The sequence below is a fragment of the Salarias fasciatus genome, chromosome 20 (genome assembly GCF_902148845.1).
Source record: "Salarias fasciatus chromosome 20, fSalaFa1.1, whole genome shotgun sequence".
In the NCBI taxonomy this organism is placed as follows: domain Eukaryota; kingdom Metazoa; phylum Chordata; class Actinopteri; order Blenniiformes; family Blenniidae; genus Salarias; species Salarias fasciatus.
In genome coordinates this window covers 12,802,921-12,823,985 of record NC_043764.1, presented here as the reverse complement: position 1 = coordinate 12,823,985, position 21,065 = coordinate 12,802,921, and the positions used below count along the sequence as shown (strand labels likewise).

The 21,065-nt window shown below is 46.2% G+C and overlaps 1 protein-coding gene across 2 annotated transcripts; it reads right to left on the bottom strand.

The window, feature by feature from the left end:
* Nucleotides 1-82: 82 nt before the first annotated feature.
* g0s2 (G0/G1 switch 2) lies at nucleotides 83-14,048 on the bottom strand. 2 transcript variants are annotated; one of them, XM_030119310.1, is made up of 3 exons: nucleotides 13,986-14,048; nucleotides 13,605-13,872; nucleotides 83-231 (listed from the first exon to the last, which is right to left on the bottom strand). In XM_030119310.1, the coding sequence occupies exons 2-3, from the start codon at nucleotides 13,866-13,868 to the stop codon at nucleotides 151-153; spliced, it is 345 nt and encodes a 114-aa protein (XP_029975170.1). In that variant the 5' UTR covers nucleotides 13,869-13,872; nucleotides 13,986-14,048; the 3' UTR covers nucleotides 83-150. The 2 variants fall into 2 exon arrangements, with proteins under 2 accessions (XP_029975170.1, XP_029975169.1); XM_030119309.1 differs by lacking the exon at nucleotides 83-231 and having other exon boundaries at nucleotides 13,203-13,872.
* Nucleotides 14,049-21,065: the final 7,017 nt, after the last annotated feature.

Here is a 21,065-nt window from a genome sequence, read left to right as displayed (position 1 = left end):
TCTTGAGCTCATTGAACCGCAAAAAATACACATGTATCCACGGATAAAATAATGAATCAGGACAAAGGAACCAGCTCAAAGTGGTGATTTGATTTACCACCATCAGCACAGCAGCAGCAGCTGCAGAGTCCCTTTAGTTTAGCAGTGTCTCTAAGAAGCATGTAAGCGATACGCTGAGCTTCTCTGCCCAGTGGTTTCCAGATATTTGGCCGCTTCGGGAGGTACCATCATGTCCGTGTCCACAACGTCTGTTCTTGGGGGGGGGGGGGGGGGGGGGGGGGGGGGGGGGGGCTTCTGGGCTTCTCACAGGTTAAAGGTCATATGTCTACAATCACTGTAATATTTGCATGATCACCCTGATCTTTAATCACTCTTCATATTCTGCATGTAGACTCAGTCACCTTGTTGTCTTGTGGGGTATTAGACTAATGGCTATTTGTATTAGGTCTCCCCTGATGCCCTGATTTGTAATTTGGTACTGGGATCCTCAGCTTGCACACCCCAGATAACTGCCAGCAATATTCTCTAACAGAAGTCTGTAGAATGCCCTCTGTCATACCTGTCATAAAAAAGTAGACCATTCGGCCTTGCCTCATCTCCTCTTGCTGCTTACTGTTTTCCACTGCTGGTGCTGTCCTGCTTACAGTGCTGTTTATCAATAATCTGAATGAATTTATCGATTTTTTTCATGAATATCTCTTGACTATACAGCGAGCGCAGAAGGGTCCTCACTGCAGCAGGTCAAAGCTGGCATCATGTAAAAAAAATACCTTAATTTATCTTTAAAAATTCATCTGGTCCATAGTTCATGAAAAGATGATTCATGACAGTTTGAAACTCTCTGTGATGTACGTGAATCTCTTCTCAGAAATGCACAAATAATTGGAGTGCCATTCTCTGCTGTTTCCTACATTATCAATTGCTCATGTTCAGACTTTTGGTCAAAAGTGCAGCTTTGTAATCCAACAACAGGAGCGGGAGTACTGTATACATTCTGTAATGCTTCATAAAAGATTACACTTCCAGTTTACAAGTATGATTCATATTTCATACAATAATGTATCTTAGTTTATTTGTTCCACAACTGGACAGGGTGGCAGAGGGCCTTGTTTCACCCCTGAACAGGAGGAAGCTATTTGCACCACAGCTGTAAAATACAATGAAACAATACAGAGGGAGATGAAGACTGGCCCATTGACAGGGTCTAGAAAACACACCAAATGAGTGTGAAGCAGCAGCTCTGCAGGGTTCCATTTGAAAGAAGCGGTGAAAGCATGAAGGACATGAGTTATGAGTATGTATAGGTAAAACATGTATGGGTATGTAGTAACTGTACCTCACAGTGAACAGCATGACATTGAATAGTGACACGTAGCACAGCCACTGGGACTTTTATGTACTTGCTATGGCTGTAGAAAAGAAGATGCAATTTTATGTACAGTATCTTATCCAAAACGAAAAGCATGTAATTAACAAAACTCATTTAGTGTCTTCTGGACAGAGTATACTGGAATTTAAAGCAAGTGACATACTGTACAACTTTATCAAGGCTGTCTGCAATCCAACGAAATGCAAAAATCACACATTAAACCAAAGAAGAAAAAAGTTCTACTTCACCCACATAAACTTATTAAAATAAGCAATCATGACAATATAGATAGTTTTTAATTTTTATTAAAATTTAAATTGCAGTATGCTTTAGAAAAGCAAAGGAGCACGAAACAACGCGTCGTCCGCTTCAACGTCAGGATCACGTCCGTGCTTGTGGAGTCTTCGTGTTTCTGCTGCGGCTGTTTTTGTCTTTAATATTTAATTTTTATGAACATTTAAATTGCATTATTTCCCAGAATAGCACAGACGTAGGAGACAACACGTTGTCCGCTGCATCGACGTCGGGATCACGTCCGTGCTTGGTGGTGTCTTCGCGTTTCTGCTGCTGTTGCTTCTCTTCGTTCCTGGAAACAAGTTTTTATACTTTTTTCTTCAGTGCATGCTGTTGGCAATTATTTTTTTTTGACTTACTTACTGTTTTGTTCCTGGAAACAAGCTCTTTATACTTACTTTCTTCAGTGCGTGCTGTTGGAAATGAATTTTTTTTTACTTATTTACCTTTTTGTTCCTGGAAATTACTTTTTGTCATTTTCTTAGCACTTTGTTCCTAAAATTCCTGCTTTTCACTATTTCTTAAACCATTTTCTGTCCCGAGTTCCCCATTTCTAGGTTCTAGTTTCCATCCCCATTTTCAAATTTCTTGTTCCTATTTCTGAATTCCTCTTCTCTGGACCCCCACCCCCTAGTTCACTGTCCCTAGTCTCAAGTTCCCTATCCCTTTTTCTGGGTTCCTTTTCCCTGATTCCAAGTTCCCTGATCAATCCATCCATCGTCAACTACTTACCTGGGGCAGGGTTGGGGGGGCAGCAGTCTAAATAGAGATGGCCACACTTCCCTATCTCCAGACACTTGTGTCAAATTCCCCATTCTTTGTTCCCACTTCCCTGCCCCTGATTTGAAATTCCCCACCCCTCATTCTCAATTCCCTGTCCCTTATTCGTGGTTCCCTGCCCCTTGTTCCAGTTGCCCTGCCCTTTAGGTTTTTCTTCCTAACTCGGAGTCCTCCTTCCTCTACTCATCGCACACCCGGAGAAAAGTGAAGAACGGCATGGTCGACTTGATGGCCTCTTCCTTTCCTTGCTGCTCGGCGTTGTCCGTGCTCGTCAGCCACTTGTGGAACGTGGAAGACGAGATCAGTCTCCAGTAGTAGAAGACATCGAAGAGCAACCACAGGAGGCCTGGAGAACAGGAGAGGAGATGCATATTAGATTATTTCTCTGAGTGCTCGTTTTTCTTTATGTGCCCGTTAATGCAGCATGTGTTTGTGTGTGCTTTTGTTTTTTGAAAAGGTCCATTCAAAATTCAAGGAAAAAACTTTGTAAAACTTCCTGAAGAAGTTAGATGGTTAGTTAGGATGCAGCACTTACGTGGCGGGTGACCAAGGGAGTCCATCAGAGCCTGAAGTGCATAAAGCGCCTGCAGCTGTCGTTCATCATCCGACTCCAGGTATTTTAGTAAGACCGGCAATCTCTTCTTTAGGGGGACGAGCGCGTCCATCCAACAGCTGTCTTCATTATCTGTGCAGCAAAACAGGAGGAAGAGTGAGGGTGAGTGCACGGGCGAGAAGCTGCTGCACTGCCATCTGAGCAGAACACCGGAGGAGCGTCTCCTCCGGGTGCCGCATTGCTTACCATTCACTGTGGCCTGGCACACTGCCTTCACCAGAGCTCTGACGAAGGAGGACGAGCTCAGCTGAGGTTCTTCCACGTTGGCCTGAAAAACAGATAAACACACCTTCAGATGATCAAACAACCTGCTGTCGACATGGAGCTGCTCAAAGTCGAGTCCTACTGTTCACAAAATATAAATGATGCCATAACAGTTTCAGATTGAAATATCTTCTCTGTAGCCTTTCTGGAAGACATTTAAAGGGTTAATTTTCACACCTCGACCCAGTCAAAGATTTGCTGGTTGCTGGCCTCGTCCTCCAGGAGAAGTCTCTCCAGCTGAAGGCTGAGCTCCTCTGGAAACACGGCGCTTTGAGATGGAGCGTCTCCGGGGTCTGCGCTGTCCGGCTCAGTGAACTGGAGCTCCTGTGGGAGTTCAGACAAGAAAAGTGGCTCCGCCACCGGCTGTAACGGCTCCGCCACCGGCTGTACCGGCTCCACCACTGGCTCCACCACTGGCTCCACCACCGGTTCCACCAATGGCTCCACTGTAAAAAGATAATGCAGAGTCACATTTGTGTTTGTGTGGGAAATTTACACACAGTTTAAAACCACAACCACCACCTCAAGCTGCTCTGATCTGATCAATGGATTCATGCTTTTGAGAAAACAATCATATTAAAACATGTTTGTGTCATGCAGGTTTGGTGTAGACCACCGTCCCTCACCTGGCTCCTCTGCGTTTTGCTCATTCAGTGTTTTTTTCAAAGCCGCTTTTTGTCGCTGCTTCTTGGTTTTCTTTTTCTTTTTTCGCAGGTCCACAGGGTTTTGACCATCCTGCACGTCTTTACAATGGCCTCCCTGAATCAACGGCTCGGGATGTGAGGATGACGGTGCGGGCGTCGGCGGCAGCGTCTCACCGGGCTCGTCTGCTCTGTTTTGACTACTGAGAGGAGAGAAACAAAACGAACTGATCAGTCAATCAGGACGACACGGCACAAGAAGCACACAGGCTTCAGAGGCACTACTGACAACGATTGGGAGACCAACAAAAGCTGGATTGGGTCTTTACCTTTCCAGAGCTCCCATGTCTGGGTCTTGTGGGGGAGTGCAGGGCCTTGTTAAAGGCGTCGACGGCAGCACAGAGTCTCGCTTGGGGTCGGCGGTCTGGGAAATCGGTGATGCCCATGATACTACAAAAGAGAACAATCAAGGAAAAGTCTCATTATCACCACTCAGACGCAGCAGCACATCACAAAACATAAAATCACTTGTGTGAGAAATCTGAATCTTTTCCATAGTTCTGTGAGCTCAGCTTGGCAAAAGGCTCCCATGTATTGAAGTGCAGCTGGGAGGAGAACTTACCCGACTTTCTGCCGGTTCTCCTGGACTTGGACTCTGTCGTGGCTGCCACCTGGGACACAGCAGGTGTGTGAATGGCAGAGGTCTGGGATACTTCTGATGCAACAAAAAGAAAAATCAAGAGAAGATTAGATTTTACATGAAACTTGAGAGGAAAAAGGTGTTTTCATGATGAGAGCTTTCTGAGCTCAAGAGGAGCTCTTACCTGACTTGCTGCCGTTTCCTCTGACGACATCAGCCCATGTCCTGGACGCTGTCTTAGCCTCCACTACTGGCTCCGCCACCGGTTCCACCAACGGCTCCGCCACCGGTTCCACCAACGGCTCCGCCACCGGTTCCACCAACGGCTCCGCCACCGGTTCCACCAACGGCTCCGCCACCGGTTCCGCCACCGGTTCCACCACCGGTTCCGCCACCGGTTCCACCACCGGTTCCACCACCGGCTGTACCGGCTCCGCCACTGACTCCACTGTAAACAAATAATGCAGAGTCACATTCGTGTTTGTGTGGGAAATTTACACACTGTTTAAAACAACAACCACCACCTCAAGCTGCTCTGATCTGATCAATGGATTCATGCTTTTGAGAAAACAATCATATTAAAACATGTTTGTGTCATGCAGGTTTGGTGTAGACCACCGTCCCTCACCTGGCTTCTCTATGTTTTGCTCCATCAATGATTTTTTCCAGGCCGCTTTTTCTTGCTGCTTCTTCGTTTTCTTTGTCATTTTTTGCAGGTCCACAGGGTTTTGACCATCCTGCACGTCTTTACAATGGCCTCCCTGAATCAACAAGTCGGGATGTGAGGACGACGGTGCGGGCTTCGGTGGCAGCGTCTCACCGGGCTCATTGTCTGCTCTGTTTTGACTACTGAGAAGAGAGAAACAAAACAAACTGATCAGTCAATCAGGACGACACGGCACAAGAAGCACAAAGGCTTCAGAGGCAATACTGACAACGATTGGGAGACCAACAAAAGCTGGATTGGGTCTTTACCTTTCCAGAGCTCCCATGTCTGGGTCTTGTGGGGGAGTGCAGGGTCTTGTTAAAGGCGTCGATGGCAGCACAGAGTCTCGCTTGGGGTCGGCGGTCTGGGAAATCGGTAATGCCCATGATACTACAAAAGAGAACAATCAAGGAAAAGTCTCATTATCACCACTCAGACGCAGCAGCACATCACAAAACATAAAATCACTTGTGTGAGAAATCTGAATCTTTTCCATAGTTCTGTGAGCTCAGCTTGGCAAAAGGCTCCCATGTATTGAAGTGCAGCTGGGAGGAGAACTTACCCGACTTTCTGCCGGCTCTCCTGGACTTGGACTCTGTCGTGGCTGCCACCTGGGACACAGCAGGTGTGTGAATGGCAGAGGTCTGGGATACTTCTGATGCAACAAAAAGAAAAATCAAGAGAAGATTAGATTTTACATGAAACTTGAGAGGAAAAAGGTGTTTTCATGATGAGAGTTTTCTGAGCTCAAGAGGAGCTCTTACCTGACTTGCTGCTGGTTCCCCTGACAACATCAGCCCATGTCCTGGATGCTGTCTTGGCCTCCACCACTGGCTCCACCACGGGCTGTACCAGCTCCGCCACCAGCTCCACTGTTAACAATTAATGCAGAGTCACATTCGTGTTTGTATGGGAAATTTACACACTGTTTAAAACAACAACCACCACCTCAAGCTGCATGCAGCCGAAGATCTTACCTGACTTGCTGCTGGTTCCCCTGACCACATCAGCGTATGTCCTGGACCTGGACTCTGTCTTGGCCTCCACCGGAGACACAGCAGGTGTGTAAGGCCACGAGCCCACGCGTGGCTTCACTGTTAACAAATAACGGAGAATCACATTTGTGTTTGTGTGGGAAATTTACACACTGCTTAAAACAACAACCATCACCTCAAGCTGCTCTGATCTGATTAAAGAAATCATGCTTTTGAGGAAACAATCATATTAAAACATGAACATGTGTCATGCAGGTTTGGTATCGACCACCGTCCCCTTACCTGGCTCCAAAGGCGGGAATTCTGTCAAATAACTTTGTGCGGATATCCATGCCGGGTGTTGGTAAATGCCAGAGCTCTGGGATGCTTCTGATGAAAAAGAAAAAAACAAGGAAAGATTAGATTGCACGGAAAATCTGAGAGAAAAAAAGTATTTTCTTACATGATGAGAATTTTGTCTGCTCATGACAAGATCTTACCTGACTTGTTGGCTGGAGAGTCTCTGTTCCATCCTGACTTGTTGGCTGGAGAGACTCTGTTCCTTCTCTGTGCCCATGACCTCTCACCCTGTGGGCAAGTCTGGATCCTGTCACCAAACTGTGGCTGCTGAAGGAAAACACAGAGATATTTAAGGATCCTGTAGTCTTGAAGGAATGTCACACTCACAGAAAAAGAAGTGTATTGTAGCAGTCTTTTCTTAAAACAATGTAAGCAGGCTCATGCTGCTGCAGGGGGAGAAATGCATTTAGAAAGTCCATTTCTGGAGGAGGTCAGTGTCACAGGTGGTACGGAAAGCAGTGAATAGTTGGTCGTTTCCATCCAGCTGCAGCAGGAGGAGCTCACCCTCCCTGCGGTGTGTCTCACCTTTGAATCCCTGGTCTTGTCTTGAGAGGCGAAGGTCCTGGTGGTCCGATTCACAAAAGGGGCACCCCTGGTTTCTCCTCGTTGATATCGAGGAGCGACGAAAGTTCCTGAGAACACACCATCACACAGAGAAACACAGTTTAAAAACACTGGCTGTTCAGTCATGGTGGTGACTGAAGGACATATTTAGGTTCCACTGTTTCTGCCGTGCATGAGGGAAAATCATAATTCAGCCAACAGATGGTTTGTGTGTGTGTGTGTGCGCGCGTGTGTTTTTAAACAAAGTTTAAAGTCACAATCACTCAAGCTGCTCTGATCTCTTTAAAGTAATCATGCTTTTGAGGAAACAATTATAAGAAACATGTTTGTGTCATGCAGGTTTGGTATCGAGCACCGTCCCCTCACCTCGCTCCACTGTGATTCGCTCCTTCAATGCTTTCTCCCTGGCCTCTCTATGTCTATTCTTCTTGGCTTTCTTTTTCATCTTTCGAGACATGTGAGGGCTTTGCCCATTCTGCACTTCTACACAGTGGCCTTCCTGAATTAACAAGTCGGGCTGTGAGGACGACGGTGAAGGCGGCGGCGTCTCGCCGGGCTCGTTGTCTGCTCTGTTTTGACTGCTGAGAAGAGAGAAACAAAACAAACTATCAGTCAATCAGGACGACACGGCACAAGAAGCACACAGGCTTCAGAGGCAATACTGACGACGATTGGGAGAACAACAAAAGCTGGATCAGGTCTTTACCTTTCCAGAGCTCCCATGTCTGGGTCTTGTGGGGGAGTGCAGGGCTGAGATAAATTCATTGACGGCAGCACAGAGTCTTGCTTAGGGCCGGCGGTCGGGGAAACTCCAGATTCTACAAAAGAGATCAATCAAGGAAAAGTCTCATTATCACCACTCAGACGTAGCAGCACATCAGAAAAACAGCAAAACATTAGATTTCACAAAAAATTAGAGGGAAAAAAATTGTTTTTTTTTGTTCCAAGAGTTTCAACTCATTTTTTCGAGTGCAAATGTGAAGGAGCCTCGTTGACAGAAAGCAAAAATCAGCTGTGTGAGAAATCTGCATCTTTTCCATAGTTCTGTGAGCTCAGCTTGGCTGAAGCCATTCCCATGTATTGAAGCTGCAGCTCAAAGGGCGATCTTACCTGACTTGCTGCTGGTTCCCCTGGCGACATCAGCCCACGTCCTGGACTTGCACTCTGTCTTGGCCTCCACCGGAGACACAGTGGGGGTGTCAGGCGTCGAGTCCACTGGTGGTTTCACTGCTTTCACTGTTAACAAATCATGCAGAGTCACATTCGTGTTTGTGTGGGAAATTTACACACTGTTTAAAACAACAACCACCACCTCAAGCTGCTCTGATCCGATTAAAGTAATCATGCTTTTGAGGAATCATATTAAAACATGTGCTTGTGTCATGCAGGTTTGGTGTAGACCACCGTCCCCTCACCTGGCTCCACATCTGGGAGTTCTGTCCTAACACTTGGTCTCCTGGGCTCGGCTGCCGCGCGTTCCCCTGGTGTGGATCTGACCACAGGGTGTCGGTGAATGACAGACCTCGGGGATACTTCTGATGCAACAAAAAGAAAAATCAATGGAAGATTAGATTTTACGTAACATTTGAGAGGAAATAAAGTATTTTCTTGCATGCAGCCGAAGATCTTACCTGACTTGCTGCTGGTTCCCTTGACCACATCAGCGTATGTCCTGGACCTGGACTCTGTCTTGGCCTCCACCGGAGACACAGCAGGTGTGTAAGGCACCGAGGCCACGCGTGGCTTCACTGTTAACAAATAACAGAGAATCACATTTGTGTTTGTGTGGGAAATTTACACACTGTTTAAAACAACAACCATCAACTGAAGCTGCTCTGATCTGATTAAAGAAATCATGCTTTTGTGGAAACAATCATATTAAAACATGAACATGTGTCATGCAGCTTTGGTATCAACCACCGTCCCCTTACCTGGCTCCAAAGGTGGGAATTCTGTCATATAACTTTGCGCGGATATCATTGCAGGGTGTTGGTAAATGCCAGAGCTCTGGGATGCTTCTGATGAAAAAGAAAAAACAAGGAAAGATTAGATTGCACGGAAAATCTGAGAGAAAAAAAAGTATTTTCTTACATGATGAATTCTGTCTGCTCATGACAAGATCTTACCTGACTTGTTGGCTGGAGAGTCTCTGTTCCACCCTGACTTGTTGGCTGGAGCGTCCCTGTTCCTTCTCTGTGACCATGACCTCTCACCCTGTCGGCAAGTCTGGATCCTGTCACCAAACTGTGGCTGCAGAAGGAAAATACAGAGATATTTAAGGATCCTGTAGTCTTGAAGGAATGTCACACTCACAGAAAAAGAAGTGTATTGTCAGTCTTTTCTTAAAACAATGTAAGCAGGCTCATGCTGCTGCAGGTGGAGAAATGCATTTAGAAAGTCCATTTCTGGAGGAGGTCAGTGTCACAGGTGGTACGGAAAGCAGTGAATAGTTGGTCGTTTCCATCCAGCTGCTGCAGGAGGCGCTCACCCTCCCTGCAGTGTGTCTCACCTTTGAATCCCTGGTCTTGTCTTGAGAGGCGAAGGTCCTGGTGGTCCGATTCACAAAAGGGGCACCCCTGGTTTCTCCTCGTTGATATCGAGGAGCGACGAAAGTTCCTGAGAACACACCATCACACAGAGAAACACAGTTTAAAAACACTGGCTGTTCAGTCATGGTGGCGACTGAAGGACATATTTAGGTTCCACTGTTTCTGCCGTGCATGAGGGAAAATCATAATTCAGCTAACAGATGGATGCAACAAGTAGGGGGCTTTCAGTCTGCTGTTGGCCACAGGGACAGAAAGACGTCCTGTGTGCAGGCTTCTGGAGTCCCTGTGGTTGTGTGATTCTCAGCCTTACAGAGGATTTCCACTGAGGGACTGACCTGGTTTTCTCCAGTCATCGTTGGAGCGTTGCTGCTCATTTTGCTGCTCCTTCTCTTTCTTCATTCCCGCGTCTTTGCGGACCTGGAGGGTGGTCTTTGGGACCTCGTTGGCTTTCCGAGGAACCCAGTTGTTCTGCGAAGAATAAATGGATTTTATTATTGTCAATCAAGGAGTTGTAGTTGTGTCAGGTTCTGCAGCTTCAATTCAAACAACAAAAGAATATTCTGAAATATCTTCTGTTTAACCGCATCAACTAAAAAAAAAGATAGCCTGGTTAAACACGTGTATCTCAATAGAGAATATTCATCTATGATGATCACTGTCAATTTCTACGACAATTCATCATTTCTTTCAGGTCATGAGCCCATTTACAGGCATACTGAAATCAGTAGTGAGGTGTAGGTAGTTTGTTTTGAGAGCGAACCTTTGTCCGTGCCTCCGTTGTCAGCATTTCTGGGTCCGTTGCAGGGCTGCCACGCTTCATTCTGGGCTTCCAAGGGTTGTCACACTTGCTCAGTTCACTGTTTTTCAACAAGACGATCTTCCTGGGTAAAGGTCCTCCAGCCTCAGTTTTCATTGTCTGTGAAGGCAACAGAAGGAAACATATGGAGCAAACCCCAGCTGCTGTGGGCGAGAGCAGGATACACCCTGGACTGGTCGCCAGTCTGTCGCAGGGCTAACACACATAGACATACAACTGTTCATGCTCACACTCAGACCTGGCTCATTCCATGTCAAATCAACCAATATCCAAAAAAGTTCTAGCAGCACCACCTTTGATTTCCACCATATTCAATCTGTGTGTGCCATTTGGTCCCAAAGGAAGGTAGGAAACAGGTTTTCTGTAATATGTGTACGCATTGTCTTTATAGCTCTCTGTATGCTATTTACGTCAATACATTTTTGTTTTTTTCAGGAATTCCACCCTCCATAACATTTTCACACTCAGACTGGGGCTAAAAACATGATTGTTTTGCAACTAAAAGTGAAAAATGAAATGTTTCTGTGAATTCCATGCTTCCAGCTTGCACATTTCAAGAATTGTGGACCTCTGAAGTATGTACCTGAATAATGGCTGAAACCCATCCCCTTATAATTGGCATAAAAGCAAAACGTGTACACATATGACCAAAAACCTGTTTGCTACCTTCTTTTGGGACCTAATGCCACACTGAAACTGAACATAATGCAAATCAGAAAGGCTGCTGGAGCCATTTGTTCATTTGAGATGGAATGACCCACCAAGAGGCAATTTAAGATGACCAATTAACCTGACATACATGTTTTTGGACCATGGGAGGAAACCTGGAGGGGAAACACGCACACACGGGGAGAACATGCAAACTCCACACAGAAAGGTAGCCTCACCAGCCTCAGCCATTTCAAATTTGAATTTGGAGTGGGCGAGGCTGGTTTACAAGGCCGCCTTTCTGTGTGGAGGCCCCCAAGCCCCCAATATAGCAGTTCTAACTAAATATTCTAAGCAGTTCCAGTTGTATTCACGTCCAATAATTGTGACTGTGAGAATTGAATGTTCTTTTCTTACCTGGGGGGTGGAGTCTTGGTTGGACTCTCGGCAAGTTGTATGTCCTCGATTTGAATTACTCATTTTCAAGCTACTGTGAAACGCAATCCCTTTAAAACTTTCAAAAAGGGAAAAAGTATCTCAACGAAGTTGAAAATTGATGAAAAAAGCTGTTTAACACGCGATGAATTCGCTCCTCTTCGAAAATCCGACCACACTCGGCTGTCGCTGGTTCAAATGTGGCTGAATCAGAAGCCCTCTGATGACGCACGAGAGATGAGATGTTGTCATGGAGACATCAACGGCTCCTTGTTCCCGGAAATGCAACGATATATATTTTTTTATTAATATTATTATTTATTATTATTATTATTATTATTATTATTATTATTATTATTATTGTTATTATTATTATTATTATTATTTACGAGATAAATCGAGGGAAAAATCTTAATAGTTTGGCTACCGGACCGGAAAAAAGCCTGAAAAACAAAACAGAAAAACAAAAAAAGCAACGTGTTTCTTTGGTCGGGCTGCTGACTGAATTTACACTTCATCCAGCACAAAATTTAACAGAATGCCTGGTTGGTTATGGGAGGTGCTATTGACACAACAGTCTTCAACAAATAATACCACAAATGTGCTAAATTATGTTTTCAGTTTTTGTCGCTGGGATATGGAGCATGAAACACATACGTGCACAATACATTAATAAATGTACCATTAATTGTTTTCAATTTGTCAATAAATAATTAATGAGAATGACATTTTTTAAACTGTCTTTAAATCTGTCATTAATTAAATACCAACTATCATCGCGGAGTTTTAAGCCTGTACATCAAGTCAAGGCGGATCTCAGCCTGGTTAGAATAGATAAAACACGAAGTAAAAACACAGCTACGCTGCCTACAAAATGCCCAGATCTTGCCCTGAGCGGAGCTGCTGTGAGAAGCAGCAAATGTGATCCAGGAAGCCCTGTGCAGGACTCCTCCAGCTTCGGATGCTCAGACAAGCAGGTACCAGTCGCTCCATCACGTCCACGACAAGCTAAGCAATGTCACGAGTTTAGGTGTGAGTCAACATGATTAATGTCTTTCTTTATGACACTTGGAATGAACACATCTGATCTTATATTAAAACAGAGCGAGCTTGAAGTTTCACACACATGAATATAAGCACAGTGACACCTTGTGGTTGAATATCAGCATCACCATGGATTCTGATGACCCACTTGCAGCTGCACGTCTTGATGGTGCAATGGTTCGCCCTTTTATCTCACACTGTCAAGGTCATAGGGTCAGAAAGCGATCTGGGCTGTGTGGAGTTTGCATGTTCTCCCTGTGTGCACGTGAGTTTCATCCCACAGTCCTAAAACATTCTGTATGTTTGTGTGTGGGGATCTGTTCTCAATAACTTACCAAAAACATTATTATTTTTAAGCAACCAAGGTTTAGTTGTTTAAGTCATATTATTTGCTTGTTTGTTGTTCACACACCAACAACTCTCTCAGATATTTCACCACACGGTAAAACCGGAGCTTACTACCGTAATTTCTGAATCACATCACGTCACACACAGCTTTGGAAGAGTCTCATCCACAGATTTTATTCAATAAATATATAAAACACAGCCATCGCGAGCAGAATAATGTATCTATTAAAACAAAATGAAGTAAAACATATTTATTGACAATACCTACATCAGTGTCAGCTGCCAGCAGCCTGATGATACTGCAACCTGCAGTTTTCACTCTATCTCTTGAGCTCATTGAACAGCAAAAAATGCACATTTATCCACAGATAAAATACTGAATCAGGACAAAGGAACCAGCTCACAAAGTGGTGATTTGATTTACCACCATCAGCACAGCAGCAGCAGCTGCAGAGTCCCTTTAGTTTAGCAGTGTTTCTAAGAAGCATGTAAGCGATACGCTGAGCTTCTCTGCCCAGTGGTTTCCAGATATTTGGCCGCTTCGGGAGGTACCATCATGTCCGTGTCCACAACGTCTGTCTGACTGATGCTGGAGTGTACCTTCAGCACCTGCTTCTCCCTGAGCTTCACTGGGAGTTCTTCCAGTTCATCCTCTCCCGTGCTTTTCTCCACAAAAGGCAGAATGATTGTGTCCACCACTGAGCCCACCGCTCCCAGGATGGCCAGGGTGGAGCCCAGCACGTAGATCTTCAGGAGGCTTCGGTTGGGCTTCTGTCTCAGCATCTCCATGACAAAGGGGATGATCTCTGCGGCGTCCTCCATGACTCTGTGAAGAGAGAAAAATAAGTTTTTTTTTTTTTTTTGTTCGACAAAAATATTCAAGACGTTGGATGAGAGTGAGATCAATGATTCTTAAAAACATGCGAAGCAGGTACTCACTCTGACCCAGATGAGATCAGCTTCTTGACTTCTCTTCAAGTCTTCAGTACAATCAGGCAGGTTTGCAGGCTGATTGTAAGCAAGGGGAGATTGTGCATTTTAAACACATCCAGAGCAAGGTCGCCGCCCACAATGGAGACCCAATGCATATTCATGAGACTTCTTGCACTCTAGTTACTTTTTGGTAACTGGGCAAAAAGTGAAACGAGCTCTCTGAGTGCAACATCATGCATCAGAATTCATTTTATATCAGTGTGCTGTGATGACAATCGTTTTCTCTTTTCTTCCAGTTTTGAATTTTTTGGCTTGCATTAAGCCTCTTCATGCAACCTTAATGCTTTCGAATGTTACCGTGTATAACAGACATTAAATATTCTCCAGGAACACTGTGACCCTTCCTGAGTGTAATCAAACAGTGCAAACCTGAGAATTTGTTGTGTTAGGATAATGAATACCAGATAAGAGGACTCTGTGTTGTGTCACTTGTTATTATGCACATTGATCTGCATCAGGAGAGCGTCATTAGCCTCCAATCAGCAAGTGAGACCGCTGAAGGTCAGTCCCACTTATTGGCTGAGAGATACGGTCTGACGGCAGCGTGGGTTACACATGGAGTACTCCTTATTGAGCGCCGGGCGATAAGCTCCATTTGAAGATAAGATCCAGTAGTATAATCGTGCAGTCCTGAGCGCCTCCTGTATTCCTGCACACGGTCCGACCACGCAGCACAGAGAGAGTCGGCCGCATGCACGTGTGTGCGTGGATGTCTTTGCCTTGAAACACTCTGACCTTTGACCCAGAAAACTCCCGCTGCGGGAAAGAGTGAAGTCAGAGTAGTGAGTTGGGAAAGGAGAGTGATCTTTGTCACAGAGACATCGGCCCTCAGACAAAATGACCACTGGACAACGTCATGAGTGCTGCGCACGAGGGTCTGACATCTGCACGGCAGACGATGTGAGCGTGATACAGTAACTTTTATTCCAGCTGGATACAGCCGGCTCGTGTCTGGAGAAAGGTGTATAAAGTCCACCCGGAGTGTTCCAGACAGAGAAAAAGCTGACTGGTGTGGAGCAAGGTTAACCCGCAACTGGGTGAAATAGACAGTTTAAACACTGTGGTGATGCGAAAGACTGGCTGATGGTATAAAATTGACCAAATCGCATTGTATTTCAGAATTCATGATGAAAAATGTCTTTAAATAGGCTGCAACTGTACCCAAATACCTACAAATAAGCTTTTGCAGTCCTGCTGTGTTCTCCTGATCTCCACATGATATTAGTGTTCTATCATCGTGATTAACATTAAACTGTGAGTTTTAAAGGAACAAGATATGGTGAGTTACAAAATAAAGGGTTGGGCATGTTACTGAATTGGGTGCTTTCTCAAAATCTTGAATTTAGAGTGAATTATAGTCCAATTTTTCTAGTCTAACAGCCAAATGTTGATTTGGCTGTTTTTGTAACAATATTTTCATGTGGGACATGTTCTCATAGTGAGGTGAACAATACCTTATCAATTAAGTTCGATTCAAGTCAATTCAGTTTTGTAGCACAATAATTAATAAAACAACATTTTTTTGCACTTTCCATTCAAATGAAATATAGAAAAAGTCCAATAATTCCCATCAACAAACCATTGTATCACTGTTCCACCTTATTATATAGCATGTTTTTATTAGTGCAAATCATGTCAGCATAAAACACTAATAACCGTTCTGTAGCTTCAAAATGTGTTTGAATAGAATAATATCACCTTTTCTCTCATTCATGCAGGACTTGTTGTTGTTGTTTCTTCCGAGCACTGCTGGTAATATGACAGTGATTGTGCTGTTAGTCACGTTCAGTTCTGCGACTACAGGGAAACAGGTTGAGACTGTTCCGAGACCTTTGCTCCACTTTCCTGCCTCCTGAATGAGGATCTGTCTGCGCAGCGCTGGACGTCACTGAGCAGCGGAGACGTGATCGAGGGTGAGGGGGATTTCCCCTGTGTGTACACTGAAAAGATCTATTGGTTTTCCCTCACAAACACAGACACACACACACACACACACACACACACTCCACCCCTTTTTCACATGTCATTTCAGTCATACTTCAGTATAGTTCATATGATGTCATCTTTTTAAAATCACGAGTCATCAATGAGTATGGTCACAATTTGAATTAATATCCATCCATCCATCCATTTTCTACCGCTTATCCGGGCTGGGTCGCGGGGGCAGCAGTCTCAGCAGGGATGCCCAGACTTCCCTGTCCCCAGACACTTCCTCCAGCTCCTCTGGGAGGATCCCAAGGCGTTCCCAGGCCAGCTGAGAGACATAGTCTCTCCAGCGTGTCCTGGGTCTTCCCCGGGGTCTCCTCCCAGTGGGACATGCCCGGAACACCTTCCTAGGGAGGCGTCCAGGAGGCATCCTAAACAGATGTCCGAGCCACCTCAGCTGGTTCCTCTCGATGTGGAGGAGTAGCGGCTCTACTCCGAGCTCCTCCCTGGTGACTGAGCTCCTCACCCTATCTCTAAGGGAGCGCCCAGCCACCCTACGGAGGAAGCTCATTTCGGCCGCTTGTATCCGGGATCTTGTCCTTTCGGTCATGACCCAAAGCTCATGACCATAGGTGAGGGTGGGAACGTAGATTGACCGGTAAATCGAAAGCTTCGCCTTTCGGCTCAGCTCCTTCTTCACCACGACGGACCGATACAACGACTGCATCACTGCAGCCGCTGCACCGATCCGCCTGTCAATCTCACGCTCCATCCGTCCCCCACTCGTGAACAAGACCCCAAGATACTTGAACTCCTCCACCTGGGCTAGGGTCTCTCCACCAACCTGGAGGGGGCAAGCCACCTTCCTCCGGTCGAGGACCATGGCCTCGGATTTGGAGGTGCTAATCCTCATCCCTGCCGCTTCACACTCGGCTGCGAACCGCCCCAGTGCATGCTGTAGGTCCAGGTTCGATGAAGCCAACAGGACAACATCATCTGCAAAAAGCAGAGATGAAATCCTGTGGTTCCCGAACCGGACCCCCTCCGGCCCCTGGCTGCACCTAGAAATTCTGTCCATGAAGATTATGAACAGAACCGGTGACAAAGGGCAGCCCTGCCGGAGTCCAACATGCACCGGGAACAGGTCCGACTTACTGCCGGCAATGCGGACCAGACTCCTACTCCGGTCATACAAAGACCGGACGGCCCTTAACAAGGGGCCCCGGACTCCGTATTCCCGGAGCACCCCCCACAAGACACCACGAGGGACACGGTCGAATGCCTTCTCCAAATCCACAAAACACATGTGGACTGGTTGGGCAAACTCCCACGAACCCTCGAGCACCCTATGGAGGGTATAGAGCTGGTCCACTGTTCCACGGCCAGGACGAAAACCGCATTGTTCCTCCTGGATCCGAGGTTCGACTATCGGTCGGATCCTCCTCTCCAGTACCCTGGAATAGACTTTCCCGGGGAGGCTGAGGAGTGTAATCCCCCTATAGTTGGAGCACACCCTCCGGTCCCCCTTTTTAAACAGGGGGACCACCACCCCGGTCTGCCAATCCAGAGGCACCGTCCCCGACAGCCACGGGATGTTGCAGAGACGTGTCAACCAAGACAGTCCCTGCACATCCAGAGACTTAAGGTACTCCGGCCGAATCTCGTCCACCCCCGGTGCCTTGCCACCGAGGAGCTTGCCAACCACCTCAGTGACTTCAGCTTGGGTGATGGACGAGTCCACCTCTGAGACCTCAGCCTCTGCTTCCTCCACGGAAGACGTGGCGACGGGATTGAGGAGGTCCTCAAAGTATTCCTTCCACCGTCCAACAATATCCCCAGTTGAGGTCAGCAGCTCCCCACCTCCACTGTAAACAGTGTTGGCGGAGACCTGCTTTCCCCTCCTGAGGCGCCGGACGGTTTGCCAGAATTTCTTCGAGGCCGACCGATAGTCCTCCTCCATGGCCTCCCCGAACTCCTCCCAGACCCGAGTTTTTGCCTCCACAACTGCTCGGGCTGCAGTTCACTTGGCCTGCCGGTACCCGTCAGCTGCTTCGGGAGTCCCATGAGCCAGCAAGGCTCGATAGGACTCCTTCTTCAGCTTGACGGCAGCCCTTACTTCCGGTGTCCACCACCGGGTTCGGGGGTTGCCGCCACGACAGGCACCGGAGACCTTACGACCACAGCTCCGAGCAGCTGCTTCGACAATGGAGGTGGAGAACATGGTCCACTCGGACTCAATGTCCCCAGCCTCCCTCGGGACATGAGAGAAGCTCTCCCGGAGGTGGGAGTTGAAAGCCATGCTGACAGAGGGTTCCGCCAGACGTTCCCAGCAGACCCTCACAACACGTTTGGGTCTGCCAAGTCTGTCCGGTTTCCTCCTCCGCCAGCGAATCCAACTCACCACCAGGTGGTGATCGGTCGACAGCTCTGCCCCTCTCTTCACCCGAGTGTCCAAAACACGCGGCCGGAGGTCAGATGACACGACAACAAAGTCGATCATCGACCTCCGACCAAGGGTGTCCTGGTGCCAAGTGCACTTATGGACACCCCTGTGCTCGAACATGGTGTTCGTTATGGACAAACTGTGACTAGCACAGAAGTCCAATAACAGAACACCACTCGGGTTCAGATCGGGGAGGCCGTGCGATCCAATCACCCCCTTCCAGGTCTCACTGTCGCTGCCCACGTGGGCGTTGAAGTCCCCCAGTAGAACAATGGAGTCCCCAGTCGGAGCACTGTCCAGCACCCCTCCCAGGGACTCCAAGAAGGCCGGGTACTCTGCACTGCTGTTCGGCCCGTAAGCCGAGACAACAGTGAGGCACCTATCCCCGACCCGAAGGCGCAGGGATGCAACCCTCTCGTTCACTGGGGTGAACTCCAACACATGGCGGCTGAGCTGCGGGGCTACAAGCAAACCCACACCAGCCCGCCGTCTCTCACTACGGGCAACGCCAGAGAAGTGGAGAGTCCAGCCCTTCTCGAGAGGTTGGGTTCCAGAGCCCAGGCTATGTGTGGAGGTGAGCCCGACTATATCTAGCCGGTACCTCTCAACCTCCCTCACAAGCTCGGGCTCCTTCCCCGCCAACGAGGTGACATTCCATGTCCCTAGAGCCAGTCTCTGTGTCCGGGGATCGGGTCGCCGGGCACCCTGCCGTCGGCTGCCACCCAATCCACACTGCACCCGGCCCCTACGGTGCCCCACAATTTGAATTAATAATAAAAAAAATTTACCGGTAAGTTTATTCATTCAACACAGAATTTTTTAGCTTAATTTTTTTCCCCATCAAGTGATTTTTATGTAGGCTACATAATTTTTAGTGTGAGAAAACAGCATAGAGTTACTTTGTTTAATGATTTTTGTTAATGCATTTTAATAAACAAAATATACTAGTCTACATAGACTGCACAGTCGTCTGACTTTAAATACAGTCAAACTGAATCCAGGTATGTAAATAAAGAAGCCCAAATGTTTTCTAGTGAATCTCATTTTCTCAAGATGAATAACTGAAGCAACTTCATGTCAACAGCTTTGTAAGAACGCTGGAGTTGATAGTTTCCAGTTTTCACTGTAACCAGAAACAGAAAGAGCAAAGTATTGGTCAGGAGAGGAAGAGAATTCTGTGATGAACATTATTTTATACCAGTAGAACGAATTGAGTCCAGTATTGGGTAGTTTTGCGGTTTGCATGTTCTTCCTGTTAGTATCCTTGTTTTCCAATTCTTTACCTTTTATTAGTTTGTAGGTGTTCATGTGAGTGTGTTTACCCATAATCAGCCGATTCCAGCCTACTGTGAACCCAGAAAATACCAAACTGTATAGAAGATGGATGATTTAGTACCGTTTCCATCCCTGCAGGTAACACTTGTCTTGTCTCCAGCGCTCACTCGTGGGGATTCCCAGTGACTGACCAGTTCCAGGTGTTACGGTGAAAGTGAGAACTTCAGCTTGAACCCTCTTAAGAGGACGCGTTTACTCCACCCCCAGCTTACTGTAACTGACACCGGCTGAACCTGCCGCTCTAAATACCGTGTGGGACAGTCGTGACCTGCTGCAGGGGCTGATGGGTCACGGAGCTCACCTACTGAAGCACGGCCTGCTAATTGGCTCGGAGGCTGGATTAACTGAAGGGCGGTGGAGGGGCAGCGCCTGCTCAGGTCATGGAATCAGATTGAAGGTAGACTAGATATTTGATTTTTAACTTTTAAGCACGCAGCACATAAATGTGACTGCAAAGAACACTAAAAAGAAATAAAAATCGATGAGTAAAAGGTGAGAATAGAATATGATGACAAGCAGACTGGTTTCTGCTGTATAGTGTGAGTTCCTGAACTTTCCCTTTGTTTATGCTCAATAAAGGATCATGTGACAGTGAGAACGTGCTTCTGAGATGTTTCTATACACATCAGATGGTCGGACGCCACATGGAGCTGCTTTGATTTGATCTAAAGTGAGTGAAATGGAAAGACAGTGTTTAGACGCTCTTCTCAGGTATGACTGTTTTTCCTGCAGATATAGTCATACATTATCCTGTATATACCAGTTGAAAAGCAAATCATACTCACAAAACATTGTTATTTGTAATTGTGTAAAAAAGCAACATATCCTAAGCAGCATAGTTTGTGTTTTTGTTTTTCTTTTTTTTTGTAGGCTATTTTGGAAGCTATTTCCAATTGTAATTCTCTGAGATGTGACTTTAACTCATGCAATCTAATGGAAGCTTTGTACTGAAGAAACACACTTACCTTTAAGTAGTGTATTATAAGTGCCAAATGTATAATATTTGTCAAAATTGAGGAGTAGAACTGAGATTAACTGAGAATCAACAAACCAAATGCAGATTCTGTACATGCTTTATTTTACACACAGAACATCAATATTTGTTTGTTGCATCATTTCAAAGCCACAAAAGAGACAAAAAGCAAACTGCCCGAAGCTAACCACTTACAATAAGTCCAGATTTTCTACTGCAAAGTTGACATGAATAACATTTCAAGTTTGAATGAGATGAGTTTATGTGAATTGGCTAGTTTTAGATAAACTGTACTTGTGGCATTTCATCTGCTCTTTTTTCAATTAGTTTTTTTTTTAATATATATATA